The sequence below is a fragment of the Hoplias malabaricus genome, chromosome 13, assembly GCF_029633855.1.
Source record: "Hoplias malabaricus isolate fHopMal1 chromosome 13, fHopMal1.hap1, whole genome shotgun sequence".
NCBI lineage: Eukaryota > Metazoa > Chordata > Actinopteri > Characiformes > Erythrinidae > Hoplias > Hoplias malabaricus.
Window position 1 is genome coordinate 26470191 of NC_089812.1, and position 18131 is coordinate 26488321.

Consider the following 18131-nt stretch of genomic DNA (forward strand, 5'->3'; position numbering starts at 1 on the left):
TATTCTTATTTTTATAAATTCTCAAAGCTCCAAAGTTCCAAACGTGGTTCCTGGCATGGATCAAAAGATAATGCTTATTGTTTAAATTATTTAAGCAATATGTAAAATAACAAATGTCTGTTCTTCCTTTTTAGAAACAACACTGATAGAAGACTAAAATTAACATAATTATGGGGGTGCCCTTGAGTCAGATTTTTTCAAGTGAATGGCATAATTTCGTTGCTCATTTGCTGGTCAAAGTAATAGTGTAAGAAAGACACACTTATAACTAAAACATCAATTAAGATGTCACCATGTACCCATTTTAAAATGATGCTGAGTGTATTTGACGTGTGTGTGTGTGTTTGCAAGCTGGACTCACAGCTCTGTCGTCTCTTGGCTTTGCTGGAGGCCTTGCTGGACTGACACCACACAGTCACACAGTCCTCAAGCAGTTTAAAATCACGGTTTTTCTGCCAGCGCTGAGAACGGACCTTCACCATGCTGGACCCCTGCAGCATTACACGCACATCTTCATCATCTAACACACCTACAAACACACACACACACATTATGAGAAAGTGTTCAAGAATAAAATAAATCTAACCATCAACTCGTTTTTTTAAGAGGTTTCTTCCATTGCTTTGCCCTCAAAAGGCTATTGTTCATTCACTTGACTTGGCCTGACACACAGCCAATGTTTTGCTCATTGAAAAGACTTCTAATGTCATTCTGCATATAATGAAAACACTTACATGAAGTGGATAGGCCAGGAGTCCAGGAATTTGGTGGTCTACACAAGCTGTATTATTGTGAAACTTTGTGCATTTGGAAGAATACAATGGTGTTGTCATAGAATTAGCAAGTAACATTAAATAAGGCATTAGTTGCAGACCGATGCAAGCTGATGCACTACTTTCCATAGTTTTTTTCATTGACAGAAACATTTTGCCTGCTATTTTGTGTTATATGCATATCTTGTATGATATGTATGGTTACACAAACACACAAGCATGTATGTTATTATAAACTTTGTTTCTATAGGGTTACATACACAGTTATATTAATAAAATACAGACATTAAGCACACATTCTAGCCTCCAGTGTCAAATCTTCTATAGAATCCAGCAAAAATAAGCAGCAGTTCTCCCATGTTTCAATAAATAACAACTGAGAAATTCTACAATTTTAGCTAAATTGTAAAGGTTAATTAATAAATTAGTTAAAGAACACTTGCTTATACATGACCCAGTTTATGAAGGTCTGCTCTCTCTGTAGCTTAACTGTTTAAAATGTGTTGCTTCATTGTAGCTGTACATTGGCTTGAGCTTGACATTAACATCCAGTGATATATCTGTTACATGCTATAAATCTTCTATGACATTACTAACACATTTATTCATCCTCTGTAACCACTATGTGTCCAGAGTTGACCCATAATCACCGGGTTCAAGGAAAGCCACACCCTGGACTGGGTGCAAGTCCATCACAAGTCATCCCACACTTACACATTTGGACACTTCTGAAAAGCCAATCCATCCACCAGCATGTGTTTTTGGACTGTGTGAGGAAAGCCATGCAGACACAGGGAGAACACACCAAACTCCTCACACACAGTCACCCTGATGTTTGAACCCACAGCCCCCGGACCTTGCAGTGCCCATCAAAACAATGACAATTTTAATGTCTTTAATTATTTTAAGTCAAAGGTTTGGAATGCATTTAAATCATCTAGATATCAGATATATAATATGACAATGTTTGCAAGTTACTCAAATCTCTGGGTGTAGATGATGTATTTGCATGCAAACCTTTGACATAAAAACATTAAGTAAATTCAGTGTCATGTTTTGAGTGTACTACACATTCATGTGTCTATTTTTGTAACACATACACCCACACCCACACACACGCACACACCTTACATGCTGTCAGAAGTGTTTTAGTAACTAGTATTTTTCCCAGCAGTGAGTCACACATTATTACCACATAGACTGAACTTTGTCATAACCATAATCATTTCCAAATGTGTGAATTACTCTTGGCTTTTCCCAAACAGTTACACACATACACACATGCTAGGAGCACTGGCAGGTCAGGTCAGAGCACTGTCTGCAGTCAAGACAGAAAAGGGCTGTGTCAGGAGGGTTAGGCTATAATGTGTCAAATGCCTATGAAGATTGCAGGCGACTAAAAAACAGCATGACGTAAGAATACGATGAGGCTAAGAATGACTGCAGAATAAAATGCTGTATTAAAGATATGAGAGAGGAAAAATTTGGTTTATCTTAAAAGTAAAATATATGTCGCTATGTATTTTTCCTCCCATGTAAAATTAATAGCCTGATCAAATTTTGCCCGTTAAAGGAGCCATCTGTAGGATAATTACTGTACTTTGTCATTAAATGTCCAGGGTGTGTGATCACAGATTAAGGAAACAGTCAAAGCTAAAACACTGCTGCCTCTCACAGCATTGCTAAAGCAGTATATTCTCCTTGAGAAGTGCCCAGTCCGGTGTGGAGCTCCTATTGTCCCGGTCTCCAGGGTCCTGTCTGTCATCCTGCCCTCTGTCCAATCATTTTACAGTCCACCGTGTGGCCAGGTCTACAAACAGATTCTCGCAGCCATGAAATGACCAAGTAAACATTGTTAATGTTATATTTTAAGTCCCACTGCCCTTCTAAAAACAAGAGACAGAGTAAAATGAGAGGAAATTGGCCCTGTGTTTGAAAAGTGGAGGCAGTTTACAAGCAGCAACACTACTGAACAGTGCCAGAACTGGCTAATTTTCTCATGAACAGGTAACAGCAAATCATTTCTGAAAAAATACAGAAGTACAGATGCCTATGAATAGATTAAAAGGAGTAAACGCCATAGGTTTTGTGTTTTATATAAAGATATTGAGGCATAGTGACTGTGTTTTGTGTGTTTTATACCAAGAAGGTGAATAACAATCATGACTGAAAAGTGTAAATACCATTGTTTGTTTTATGGATGCGGATTCATGTGTTTCTTCATGGTGTGTGTGTGTTTTAAACAAATTAAGGAGTAAGAATTGTGTTTGAAAAGCCTTGCATATTCACCTATTTAGGGTGGAACAGAGAAATCACGTATACAGCAAATATAAGCATTTTACTCGTAGGTAGATGTTTTAGTCGCATGATGTGCACTTGGTGGTGTGTTTTAAATGGATAAAATGGGGAAATAATTTTTTCAAAATTAATTTTGTTTATGAATCCTAGCGCTAGCTTTAGCCATTAGGACTCGTAAACTGACAGATGTAAGGTGGAACAAAATGTTTGACTACAAACATTTTGGATAAGACCTGCCTCTTCAACAACAATTATGGTGGAAGGGAAAATCGACAAATAACACCAGCCTTGTCTAGTCGAAATATTTCAGGTGGATTTGGACAGTAAAGGCTTGTAAATGCAGGGAAATGGCGGCCATGTTCACTTTTTTGCGTAGATAGAAGTTTTAGTGAAATGATGAACACTTTTCTGGGTAAATATGTTGATTATGGCATGTTCTTCTTAGCTATTACGGCCCAAGTCTCTTGCTGGTTCAGTTTTCCTTAAACAGACAGACAGACAGCTCTCTCCACTGTTTTGAAACTATATTATAGTTCAGATTTCAAACGCTTGATTACAGATTACAATGTTAAAGATTGCTCCTTTAAGTATGAGTAATGTTTAAACACACACCGAGAGAGAGAGAGAGAGAGAGAGAGAGAGAGAGAAAGAGGGGGGGAAAACACATATGCAACACCATAATGTGAGCTATTTCTCACATACTCACTATGAACATAATACCCTATTACTCTCTGGGTGCTAGGATGGCTGCTCCCCACCACTCAGGGTGTTTATGTACCCATTGCCCCAATTGCACTCAAAGTTTTTACTCAAAGATAGGAAGTGCTCCACAAAATTGAGTGCTTTGCATCAATGATACTTTGCATCTTTGGAACTGGTTGCATGTCCTGTTTCCCGTAATTCAAGCAATCACAAATATATTATAGAATATTCAGGGCTTCTAATTACCATATCACTCAAATTGTGCTCTTAAAGGTGGAAGCAAACACTTTCTGTATTAAATTAACTGATAAGATAGAAATGAGCCATTCAGTCTGGTAATCGCTATGATCTATTTTAATATGCTCTGTTCTGAAGCAACTCAATGGAATATTAATATAAAAAAACAAATGTTTTAAATAGGTATTTTACAACATATGACACCATTTTACAAAACAATTATGAATATTTATACAGATGCAAGAGATTTTCTTTCATAATGTTTTAAATTAAGCTTCTGACCCTGGCTCCTTTTCCCCCATTGGAAAGAAAATCAGAGCTTATAAGCTATTACACATCAAAACAACCTGAATGCCTTTATCACTGAGTATTTATCACTGCTTCTTTGCCATTTAATTATGGAACATATGGAGAATGTCAGAAAACAACACAACGTGTAAAAGGTTATCAAAGTGTACCTTAATACAAGCCATAAACAACGCAATATACTAATCATCTCCATGGTACACACTGACAAACAACAAAGGCATTTCATTAATAATTTAAAATTAACTGCTGTATGAAGATAAGGGAAAGTGTGGCTCTTAAAACTGCCTGGCTATTTAAGAAAAGCCTGTTTGGGACATTTCATTTGGAAAGCAGTTGAAAGGATGAAAGGGACTCTTCCTCTTTGCTCTTCACGGTTCACACACTCTAACCAAAGAGATTTACACACAGTTTGGGCAATTACAATGTCTTTCAGTGGAAACTACCACAAATTCAGAAAGTCTTCCGTCTTTTAGAGATTAAAAAAAAGCTTTAAAAAAAACAGCAAAGTTCATTGCCATCTGCTTGTTTACAGTAGATGTAGAAAGCCTCTCTTCAGGCAGTCCGCACAGTATGTAAATGATTAAAAACACTGGCCTCTACTCTGTTCTCTTTGTCATAACTAAACACTAGGCCAAACAGCCCAAGAGAGCAGAGACAACAGACGGACATGAATTATTATGAGAAAGCTCAGCTGAAGGACATCGAGTGACTGAGAATGAAGGAGTAACTCAGAGAGAGGGACTTGTCTATTTTTTTTCTTTTGACATTAATTAGTTCCTTTGAGATGGTTTAACATGTGCCTGAAATGAAAACAGTCATATTTTACCTTCTACATTTATAATTCTAATCACATTAAAGAGAGAGACAATGTCTGAAAGGAAGGAGATGAATTACTGAGTTTGTAGAAGCCAAAAGAGAGTGAGTTTTAAGAGGAAAGAGAAAGTTATTTTACTTTTATCTCTTGTTATCCCCCCAGATATATGATATAGTCAGATTTTACCCTAATGTCCCTGATCATATAAATCACAATTCGTCAAGTGACAGGATTCTTTTTTCTCCATTATTTCTAAGAGTAAGGACTTTGGCTTTGATCTGATCTTCTGGTTTGTGATGTCATAGCTGGTGGGGATAACCAAAAATGCTAGCTCAGATCTTGTCTGATATTCTTTACATTTGCAATTTGAATGTTTCATAAGTATCTTTAAACTGACATTTAATTTGAATACTGTTTTATGTGATTATGCCACAACTGTTTCAAAATAATCATCAAAATGTTTTTCACCCTATATACATTTGCAAGTGACTTTGCATTTGAAACGTCATTTTCAAACTCACCACCACACCAGAAAGATGACAAAATTCAAATGTTAAAGGGGAAACAGCGCCTTTCTGCTTTGCAATAACATTATTAGCCCTAATGCTTGTGAAGATTCAAACTGTGCTGACAGTATATATCCCCTTCAATCAGTTATCCAATCAAGGCAAGGACTAGGTCATGCTCATCGGACAAGTAAAGGTAAATTTAAATTCAAATTTACAATTACATTGCCATTTCTGGTATTTCCTTTTTAATTTTGGTAGTGATATCCATAGACTAAAAGTGAGTGAAATGAAAAAGAAGTGCAGTTCACAGAGAATGAAGATGAAGGCTAAATGTTTATAGGCTGAAAAACAGGCTGCAGTGTTTCAGTGAAAGGCCCCCTCACCAAGGCAACCACAGAATACACTCACACACTTATAAACTACTCTCTGTGTGTGTATGTCTGGTATACAAACTAGGTTGTTCACATTTTGTCACATTGCATCAGCAAGGCAAATTAACTAATCAGAAACAAAGAAAAGAAATGTTAGAAAGAGAGCCAGACAGAGAGAGAAAGAGAAAGACAGACAGAGAGAGCGAGTAAAGAATTTATGTTGCTTTAGAGCTGCTGTTCACACTTTATCAGCGTAACTGCCCATAATCAGAAACTATGCAGGCAATAACGACATAACAGGAGTGCATCTTCACTGCTTTCACTCCTTTTTTAGTCTCTCTCTCTCTCGTTAAGTGCATCATCTTCAGCAGGCGTCCCTGAAGAGCCATGTGCTGGCATGACAATATTACATAACTGTTAAGAGGTCCTCTCGTGGAACCGCGAAAAGCACTTAATGCCAGTTCACACCTGAAATATTCAAACAATTTAACAGGAAATGACTGAAAAACAATGTTCTACAAAACTCCTACCACTCCTACTCCCACTAATGTGAATCCGAGGGGCATGTGAACACTTACCAGGCCTACACTGATCCTCTCAAACACCTAGGAATTGTATTATTTACTAAAATATATTTATTAAGTTATTACACGGAAATGCAAATGCAAATTAATTCCAAATTATAGGACTAAGGAATGCAAGTCTGAAACTTGCTGAAGCGAAAAACGTTAGAAAATAGTGCAGGTATTTTTTAACCTTATAAAAGAAGTATGCAGGTATTTTGTAACCTTATGAAGGATGCCATAAATTTTTATCAAAAACATTTTTAAAGATACACCCATGTAATGCCAAATGTTTGTACCAGTTAGAGGGTTTTCCAAGAAGCGTACTGTGAGCCAATAACAATGGAGGATATGTTAATTTTGGAAAATGGAGAAGGGCCAAGCTGAAACCTGGAGAAAGAGGCAAGGTCTTTCAAAAACTAATCAAGCAGTGCAATGAAGTAGCTTACACCAAGAGTACATTGGTGCTGTCAGTAAAATATTTAAGAACTTGACCCTGAGATTTACAATTACATGTGCGCGCACACACACATACACACACACACACACAGAGTAAACCCACAAACAATAGGCTAACAGCGACTTCCGCCTGGTCAAGATGGTTATAGTTGATAAAGAAGCTAAAGTAACCATAAAATAATTACGAACGGAAGGACAATTACATTGAAGTAGGGCAGGCGTGTAGCTTGGAATGTGTGTTTCTTTTAACATGCCCTAATCAAGCTACGGTCAAGAAATAAGCATGTGAGGTCAAATTAGGAGTAGATACATGGGAGTAGATATGCACAAATGTTCCATGTTCTAGAAAGAGTGAAAATACCACAATATATTTTAAAAAATGATATTGGGTTATTGTGCAAAATGGCTACTTTTTAAAGCTAAATTAATAAATTAAATTAACAGGAATTAAAGGGGACCATTCACTGAGCACACAGGTTTTAACCTGAAAGAGAGTGTGGAAAACTGTACTCCACCTCTGGAACAGTTCAGACTGACTTCAAAGATAAAGGAGAACAATATAAAAGTTACTTAATCATACATTTGTCTAACATGAGTATTGTGAGTATTGCTACAAAACTAATGCATAAAAGATCCATTTAAAACGCATGAGACAATGTGTACAATAAACAATACAGTGCCACAATGTTGACACACCAGACCTAATACAGGACATAGGTGTAATGACTCAAATATTCTCAAACCATATTTTGATTTCTGTAGTCTGCATGAGGTTCCAATATTTATTATTATTATTAGCTAGTAGTGCTGACTTTTGAATATTAATTTAGCACATGAATCATTTCATAAATTGCATAAAAACATTTCTTCAGTGTTTTAATGAAGATATTTATGCAATTTTAGCCCAGCCTCAGTTAACAGGTGTATTTTTAGATCCCTTTACTATTAGTATTTAGCAAGAATGCTTAAGGGTGGGATGCTGAAGACCTGAGTAGAGTCATGTTTTAAAATTCTGTAGAAAAAGGGGTGAGTAGTTTGGGAGGAGAGGCAAACAGGAGTGATGAAGAGAGTGATGGAATAATGAGTGAGAGAATGTGGGTGTCACAAATGTGTGAATAAACAGGTCACAGAGACAACTCAGTACGAAATGATCAAGTATCATAGCCACACATATTCACTGAACCAAAAATACCAATGAAAAATAATAGTTTTCACAGGAACGGACACGTGGGCCAGATCTGTATGTAGGTCAAAGCTGTATATTTCAGGTCTGATTGCCATGGGTAGTTAAACAGATCCTTCAGTGCATAAGATGCCAAGAACTAAAGCACATAATATAGCCTAGCAAATGCCTTTAACTGTCTCATTTTCTTGTGTGTATCTATCTATCTATCTATCTATCTATCTATCTATCTATCTATCTATCTATCTATCTATCTATCTATAATTAACTCATTCATATCCAAAAATCCCAAAATTTGATGTGATCTAAAGTGACAAATTATCATAGCTACACATCAGATGAACATCTACAATTAATATTATTTATGATTACATTTACTTTCTAAAACATTTTTCACAGTAAATGGTGGTAAAGTTTAAATGGCCAGTATACAACATTCTGAATGTGGATGTCGCACTAGAACACCAGAATCACAGACCAAAACAAATGCTTCATATTAAGCCAGGCCAATTGAGTAGAGTAACCCAATGGTGCTCAACAACAACATATTGTGCCTACTCCATCCAGACACTTATGAACACAGACATGGAACATTATTTAGCTACCACATTACATGTTGAGGACGTTAAATGTCAGCAGCTCTTGAGGTGCTTTCATTTCTACTTTGTTGGATCTGAACCAAAATAGCAGGCAAGAATGGTGCTTCAGACTGTGGTCTGGACTGAAGGACCAAAATATTGTACAACCCAAAGAGATAGCCATGTTTCAATTTTGTATGGTTCAAAGTTTTGAACCAATTACAGGACGTTGAAGCAATATAAAATAGTACAAACAAAATCTGTAAATTCATTACCATTACCTTACCATACTGCCTCTGAGTCATCAGAGGGCAGTGAACATCATGTGATATATATTTTTTTCAATGGGTCTGTGTGTTTTAACAGTCAGAGTTGTACACATGGGTAGAACATAATCTAACACCTCTCCAGTCTCACACATCAACTCCATTTTATGTCACGTTACTGTAATAAACATAAATATTATCTAACAAAATTATACAAATGCAACTCCCACTGGGTTACATCTGCTTTATTCCTAATCACACCAAAGCTCACTACACAGCATATTAAACAAATACTGTGTCATTATCAGAAGAACACTCAGCAGTATATAAGGTAAGGTTCAAGTTGATGTGATTTGTGACACAGCTAGTATGAAGAGTTCAAGCTCCTAAGGTGGAACCAATACATTAAGTTCAGTGATTTAATGCTAATAAGATGCTGTTTTTTGGTCAAGTTTTGTACTGCAATTTGTCATCTTGCATGCACAATGTCTTGTCTCTTGGGCCGGGCAAAACAAAAAGTGGAGCAGGCCAAAGTTTCCACATGGCAGGACTAACATGATGGGACACATGCAGCCTTCTCAGCTGTGAAAACAAGGAGCTGAGAACAATACACACAGGGTTTGCAACTTTATCCTCTGTATGCAGTAAACATTCCCAAGTGTCTCATAGCAATGTAAATAATAAACAGATGAGAAACAGATCCAAAAATATTTGTGTCAGAAACTTAATTTTTTGTTCACTGGGTTTCTGAAAATTAACCAAGCCCGTTCACTACGGGTGGGCGAAATGGCCCTAAAGTAATATCACAATATGTCAGTGGATTTTTTCAATAACAAAATACTAGCCAATACAACAAGTCACAGAAAAATACTCATATTAATTTTAAGAACACACTAGTGCAGCAAAATAAAAGTTATATTAATCTTAAATATATTTAACCAAATATATGTAATATATATTAATAATATTAAATGTGATTTATTAAAATGTTTTATTTGATCACAAATGTAAGAGAATAGTAGCTGTGCTGAGTCAGTGTAGTTCATCTGTTGGGAGATTGGCTGCTGAACTATTGTAACGGCATTTCTGAATTTCCTTGTCCTCAACCAGGTGCTTCTGCTTGAAGTAGTGAAACAGATTAGTTGTGGTTCCCCCTTCTGTTATAATAAGCTTCTTTCATTTCTTACATAATACTCTGGTTTATTGTAAATCTGATATTTTGTAATCAAACCACCTCTACATGACTGAAGTCACTCCCCTTTTTTGGAGCAAACTCCTCCACCTCAGAGCCATTTTCCACCGTACTTCACTGTATCTAAATGACTCACGTAAAGAACGTATGCCATATTATGGGTAACTGCATTATGTCATTACTTAAACAAGTCAGAATAAAACTATTATCACGATACTGATTTTTTTTTTACCGTTGTAATAATCATGACAATATTATTGTGAATGATACAATATGGCACAGCCCTACAGTGCAGTGTTCATGAGTCATCTCTAATATTACATCTAGGGAATGACAGAGTGTAAATGTGGTTTTATGTAGATAGATCATGTGATTTTAAGTTAAACCAGCTAACTGTCAGCTGTCACAAATGCTCTTGTGCCTGTGGTTCACAAAATAAAACACCTCCTCCAAGGAAACTTTGTTAACACGTCCATTTAGGCCTGTCACAATACTTACATTATCCACGTATTATACAATATAATAAAGTTACCGCAATAATGTTTACTTACCCCAGTACGGCACACTGTGTTCACAAGTGTTTGTTTATAAGAATGAACATCGCCAATATTTAGCCAGTCGCTCAATTCTGTTCTCTGTTTTTCTCTAGTCATTAGTAACATTAGTAATTATAAATATTAGTATAAGTTAGTAATAAAAAATATTAGTAATAAGTTAATGTTTTGCTTTAATATCATGGTTTTTTAAAGAGGAGTAACTGCATTATTATGCTATTATGTTACCTTTATATCAAATGGTTATAAAATGACCATAATATCATTCATTGCATTTATTTCTGGGACAATATATTGTTCACAAAAATGTCTATTGACAGTCCTACAGACATTTGGTGATTTTAAATGGTAGAATATAATTCTGTGAACAAAAATAACAGTAATTAACATGGCTGAGTATTCCTGCAGTGTTCCAAAGACAGTCTGAAGCAGTCACACAGCCAGGGCAATCACATCACTAAAATAACCAAACCAGTTTTATCAACTTGTATAGCAAGACTGTCTGCATTACTTGTTAATCTAATATGTTTACCTCTCTGTAATACTCCCATAGTAATGTCTTAGAGTGAATAATAATACTAATGTCTTACAGTAAAAGGTGCTAGAGGAAAACCATTTGAGTTCACTAAAAATAGCTGAGGGTTCTTGTCAGAATGATTACTTTATGTAGAGGTTCATCACACTCTCAGCTCATTTACAAAATGGTTCTCTAAAGAACCGTACGCTGCGAGCGTGGAGTCTTATAAACATACTGCAAAGTTGTCTGAAATCGTGTGTAGGTTCATATGAAGCGCATGAAACTTGAAGGAACTAAAGACTTCATTATGTGAAGTTATAGAGGAGTACGGAGCTGTAAAAATATTTCCCCCCTCAGTGAGAGACAAAAACTCAGCTCTTACCAAGTCTCCGCAGAGGATCCATGGTTTTAGACTCGGAGGCTCTAGGTTCACTGGTTCTCTTTTTTCGCCCCAACATGTCAGCGCTGAAAGTAAGTTTGTTCTTCTGGAGTTTGTGGGGGAAAGCTCTTTAAATTAGCCACTTCTATCGACCTGTCCTGTGGTTTCAATCTCATGAATCACTGCGCTCTGCTCCGTTGCTCTCACCGTTTCGTTTCCCACCCGTTTTCAGTCAAGCCCCGTACCCTTCAGTGTCGATTGGCTGTAGTTCAGTGTTAGGCTCAGTCTCAAATAGCGCCTACTTCACTATGTAGTGCATTCTGTGTGTTGTAACGTCGTATATGACCAAATAACTCGTCTAGACCTGAAATAGAAACGTTTACACTTCAGAAACACCTTTCTAAAATCTAGAGTTCTGTTTGCGTGTAAAAACCAGTTTCCTGTTTTAAGCAACAATATTTACACCACACACCACTCCTGCCTTGTTCTTAGGCTGTGGCTCTGTAGTCAATACACAAGTCAATGTACAGTAGATATGAGGAATTCTGGAAAACAACTGCAAATCCAGCTAATCTTAGAGTAATGTTCCAGTCTGGGAGGCACCACATTGCTCTAGCTGATGCCAGGTGTTGAGCATGGTAACCAGTCCTGGTCCTGGATGTCCACCCTCCTGCACAGTGGAGCTCTAATCAGACACACCTGGAACACCTACGGGGGTATTTGTATATTAGAGCTGGGTCTGCTGCTGTGTTTCGATTAATGTTTCTTATTTTCTATAGACGTTTGTCGTGTGTATTCTACATAGTACATTCATATTTACGATTGACCAATCGTAGCCAGTTTTAGTATAGAGGGCGTGGCTTCCCCCAAAACGGATGTAATAGGCAACTTGAAGGAAAGGCGTAAGAGGCGTTTATAAAAGCACAGAGTAACCTGATCCGAGCGGACAGCGGTAAACGGCTGAATGAAATAAATCAAAGTCTGAGTCCTAGCTACAGCTGCGAGACCTTGCTCCTCACTTTTGATTAAGTGGTATCGATATTTAACTACATTTAAAACTGTGTGAATTTCGGTCCATAGTGTCCATAAAGTAACATAAAATTACAACCCACATACATGAGTTGCATTATTTTTATTGTGAGGATATTTGGGATTTCTGACTTGAGCTGAAACTTTTTGTTTAATACATAAAAAGGTACTTTTGTCTTATTTTTATATAGTTTGTCTTGCAATTCCCACTCTGACGTATTAAACTGGAACTCTCCTGTAAGGGTTGGTGCTATTTACAACTGCTATAACACTGCAATACATGTCACTTCAGTTTTTCTATTTTGCTTCAGTCGCCACCTCGTGGTAAGAAGAAGAACACCTGCCTCACCGAGGGGACAACTCACAGTGGAGACTTACACTACACAGCCTTTACATTACAACCAATGTCTTTCTACACTCGATGTCCGGTTTTGATAGTTCTAGTATTAAACCGCAGTGCCTAGGTCTTTCTAAGGTGTGTATAAAATGCATTTGAAATTCATAATTTTTTAATCCTTAATATTCTCAGAGGTTATTTATGCTGTACCTTTAAAACCCAAAAGCCTCTTAAACATACGCTTTACGCTCCAAATATTACATTGTAATTTGTCACAACAAATGTCACTTTGGTATATTGATGTTTTGTTTATATCAGAACATACCACTGTCTTTTATCCTAAAATATTACATTTGAATATATTTATTTATAAACATCATTCCACACACATGCACTTCATGAGCAGCAGTAATAGTCAAACCAAGCTGCAGAATGGAGAAATGAAATGCCCAGCAATAAGAATTTATTAGAGCATGTGACAGAAATGTTGGACAGACACTGTTTTGCAGGTTAAATTTCTTCTCTTTGTATTGAGGTGTACAGAGTTCTGCATAGTACTTGTAAATCACAGAGAAAGGCCATGTACGGGGAAATAAAGAACAGTCTACTGGAGCTTAGTTCTGTTTGTTTTCTTTCTTGTTGAAAACAGGAACACTCCAAGAATTCCAAATTAAAGTACTTATTATATTCATACAAAATATATACTTTATAATATACTGTATACAAAAAAGACAAAAAAAGAAAAAAAAAACATTTCAAGTAACATCTTGAAAGAAATGACGGTGCACCTAAGTGCACTTTTGTAAACGATATAAAAGCTAAAAAAAAGAAAGAAAAATGTAAAAACAAACAAGATATTATATGTATATTTACAAGGTTAACTTAGCAAGGCTTTGTACAAATGTTACAAAATAGTTCAATGCACATACACACTATACACAGACAATTTAAGACATACACAGACGAAGACATTGAAGAAATGATTAACCCGAGAGCTACACACTCGGTTGTGTGTTTGTTGTGAACAAACCACTGTTAGACTTCTGGTTTCTTAATTAATATTGAAGGAACAAGTATAAGGTTATGCATAGGGTCAATGGTCTTTAGCTTCAACACTTTTCCTGTTGGCAAACAGTCTCTCAATAATACTGAATCAGTACTTTGATTAAAGAGGAATTTCACCAGAGCGTTTAACGTGTGCATAATTAATTTGTTGAGATATAATGCATTCAGAGTGGTCTGATGTGACATGTCCCATTCTAGGACAACTGATACATTGAGTGATGGAAACTGAACTGTACTTTTGAAGCCTCTAAATCTCCCTGACAGTTTTTATATTACACACTGCCAAATAACATATAAAAGCCTATGTGCAGGCTGACTGGGCATTATGGACAGCAAATGACTACATTTGTGTTGTATACACAGCAGATTCACCAGTGATAAATAAACAATATTAACGCTCGTCAACTCGTGTTAATTTAAAAATAGTGTTGATTTAACACTGGTGAATTTGCCGTGTACATTTTGATCCCTGGTCACTATTTATGTCACCACTCTAGGAAAATGTTGATTAGTGCCTCTGAAATGAACCATTTTGTATTAAAATACTCTGAATGATTACCACATCTCTATCACTGAACTGTGGCAAATCTTTTGAAATGTGAGTGGAATTCCCCTTTAAGCGTACTGTGTTTAAAAATGTGTATTTGTGTGCATATGTGTGTGTGTATGCATGCCCTTGTTAGTTGTCGCAGGCTGGCTGTGAAAGCACAGGACACATGACCAGGCTGCATTATCATTCTACCCAGAATTCCATCCTGGGACGCTGAATTTTTGGTGTGTCCTCCACTTTACTCAGTGCAAGATCAAACATGTATTCTCTCTGTCACTACAATGTAAAGTAGCACAAGAAAGCACCAAAGCACTCAAGGACACAGATTGTGTGTGTGTGTGTGTGTGTGTGTGTAGCAAGAGGGATGGCAGTTCCATATAAACAACATCGAGACCTGTTTGTAACTGGCCCCTTTGGAAAACTGTTAAAAGAGTGCTAAAAAGACAGAAGGATAACTTTGGCAATGCTAAAAATAACCACTGTGCCATGCACACAGAGCAACTGTGACAGGGAAAGAGAAGGAGAAACTGATGCAGAAGACTGAACTCTGCTCTTCCTCTGAGACACATCTGATCCTGAAAACTCCAGTGAGGCTCTGTCTGTGTGTTGCTGAGTATAACATGGCTGCAGGCATCACTCTCACATCCACTTGACAAATGAAGATTTAAGACCAGATATTTTTAAAAATTAAGAAATTTACAACGACCTTTTAGTACTAACTGTGTGTTTTTAAAACTTTTAGAAACAGATATAGATCACACAAAAGTAGTCACAATATAAATAAATTACCAAATAACTAAATAACAATCATGAGGCTCTCTAACATTTAAATGAATATTCCACCAATTTTTAAATATTTCCACATGATTCATCAGGAGTGGCTTGAGAAAAAAAAATAGAGAAATTTAGCAACTGAAAATTCTTTCCAGTCATGATCATAGGAACCAGGTGTCTGAAGAGTTTAATGTCTCTAAAGCTTTAACACGGCAAAGTTGTTACACCAAACAATTACAAATAAGCTGACAGCCGTCTCATAAATTGTTAAGGTTTTTGTTTTAAAGGTACTACTTAAATATTACTAAATACATCTCTAAAATCGCATATTTAGAAAAATATAACTTAATGCCTTAACATTTTTTTTAGATATAACTCTACACCACTGCTTTCATTCAGATTTATAAATACGCAATTAATCTTCAATGTTCACCCACACCTCTTACACTTTCACTTACACCTGCAGTTCCATCTTTCCTGGAAAGCCTATACTTGCCCCGTTTTGCCAGCAGTTTCAAAGCAGAAATATTCAGCCATGGTGCTGACTACTGTTTCACTCATGATACACCTTATAACTTATAAACAGCACCACATGTTGCAAGGTTAAACCGTAAAAAAATTCTGTTTAATAATGTTTAGAAGACGTATGCAGGATTCAGATAGTAAATAAAATACTGTGGCTCCTGGTTCCTATTACCATCACTGTAAAAAAAAATCAGACTTGGTTGGTTTCCCTAAAATGCACCATTTCAAAACAAACCACTTTAAATACATTACTTTAGAAATGAATTATGAAAAAGTTGGTGGAATACCCATTTAACAAGGAGTAGCTAACTCTGCCAAAGCTAGCTTAATGTTGAGTAGTTAGTTGGCTTTTAGCCTCAAACAATTGAAAATACCAATTTATTTAAGGAATAAATTATTAGTAACTAATACAAACGAGGTGAACCAGTGAGCCATGTTTCTATCTACACCTGTTAAACTTAAGGAGCTTTCGGTATGGCGCTAGTGAACCGCGGGAGTGGTATCTGCAGCCATTTAAGGTCCCTGTTGTCACAGGCATTCGTGAAAACGGGAGGTAGGTGGAGCTCGGAGTACAGAGTGGGTATCAGCCTCTGGGCATTGGGGTACGGGTTGGACTCTGATTCGGCCAATCGGTACGGTGGGTTTGGGAGGCGGAGCAGGAGGCTTGTTGTTGTTGTTACTGGCCGCAGAGGAAGTGAGGGGCAGGGGCTTGGTAGAGGACTCTGTGGGCGAAGCCACTACAGTGTGCCTTCTCCAGGCTCGCCTCTTCCTGCGCGTTTCAGGTGAAAGTGGTTTCCTAAGGTCTGCAACACGTAAGTCCTCTGCTGAACCTAGCAGGCGGGCTCTCACCTGTTCAGCCAGGGTTGGCCCACTGGAGGGAAAAATACTCCCTTCACTGGTGCCAGATAGGGCTTGGTTACTTTCCTGGGCACCACCGGGGCTCTGTTTGTTTTTTGAAGATGGAGAGAGGGAAGGGGAGGAGCTCTGAGTCTTTTTTTGTCCAACACTGGGCCGCTGTTCATCCTCTGGGCCCAAAGAGCTGGACACTTCCAGGAGGTCCAGGGAGCGAGCCTTGCCCTTTTCTGACTTCAACCTGCGGCGGGCTAAAGTGTCGCACTGGATGAGGCGATGGGAGTTGAAGGATGGCTTGCTGTGGAGGCGCTGAGATGCGGACGAGGAGTAGGAGGAGGTTGAAGGGGTGGAGGAACGTGCTGCACTCTCACTGACTATGTCCGTGAGGTCAGGTGTCAGGACTTTGGTGTTTGTAGGAGGAGGAACTGGTTCAGGAGGAGAAACTGATGTGGAGGATTTGTAGTGTGTATACAGAAAACTGCGTGGTGCAGTGGGTCCTGGTGAGGTGTGTGTACGCTGGGGGGATTTCGGTGGGGCTGTGTATTTTTCCGGACGCTCTTGTGTAAGGGAGCGTGATGCAAAGCCACTTTCATTATCTGTTTCACTCACTAGTTCGCTCTGTTCATCATCAGCGTCCTCTCCCCGCCCCTCAGAGGCTAAGCTCCGCCCCAGAGTGGAGAGGGTGGAGTAGCCTGAGACAATGGAACGTGCATCTTCCCCTCGCCAGCCGCCTGACTTTTTGACCTCAGGCCTCTGATCCTCTTCCTCGCTTAGGAGCACTGACTGGGCCTCCTCACTGCAAGGCACGCTGGGAGTGGACTCCACTTTCTGAGTACATTCTGTCTCTTGTTCACCTTCATCCTCTTCTTCTTCCTCATCTTCATCCTCCTCTGCTGTTGCATGTGGGGCAGTGTCAGATGGAGCAGGCCCCAATTCTTGTTCGTCCCCTTCCCCCTCCACCATGAGCCCTATTCTGAGGGCCTCCTGCTCTGAGTCGTCGTCAGTGCTGCTTCCCAGGATGCGGGCAGTCGGCCGTTTCCGACGCTTGCGAGCCACGGCAGACATAATAGACAGCGTAGTCAGAAAGTCCTTTGCAGAGAGGTCACGTTTTGAACCTCCTGACCCCTGAAAATAATTAATAATTTTAGGATGTCAGACAAATAAAATGCAGATATTTGCAGTGTAAATGATAACATGTCTGTGCTGAATGTGAATATATAAAAATACTTGATTATGGTATAAAATATCATCATTTTAAGTTCAGTTGTATTAACTTAATTTGAAACATCAAATTG

The 18131-nt window shown here is 37.9% G+C and overlaps 2 protein-coding genes across 3 annotated transcripts in view; both read right to left on the minus strand.

Annotated features, from left to right (window-relative positions):
- The window catches only part of plcd3a (phospholipase C, delta 3a), a 36335-nt gene extending 24445 nt beyond the window's left edge, over positions 1-11890 (minus strand). The window contains exons 1-2 of the mRNA XM_066641826.1: positions 11708-11890; positions 362-529 (exon numbers count right to left, since the gene is read on the minus strand). Of these exons, the coding sequence (XP_066497923.1) occupies positions 362-529; positions 11708-11783 (244 nt within the window). The 5' untranslated portion in view covers positions 11784-11890. The remainder of the gene's footprint in view (positions 1-361; positions 530-11707) is intronic.
- Positions 11891-13500: 1610 nt separating this feature from the next.
- arhgap23a (Rho GTPase activating protein 23a) overlaps positions 13501-18131 on the minus strand; it is a 64499-nt gene continuing 59868 nt past the window's right edge. For both annotated transcript variants that reach the window (XM_066642077.1, XM_066642076.1), the window contains exon 24: positions 13501-17961. In XM_066642077.1, the coding sequence (XP_066498174.1) occupies positions 16513-17961 (1449 nt within the window). In that variant the 3' untranslated portion in view covers positions 13501-16512. The remainder of the gene's footprint in view (positions 17962-18131) is intronic.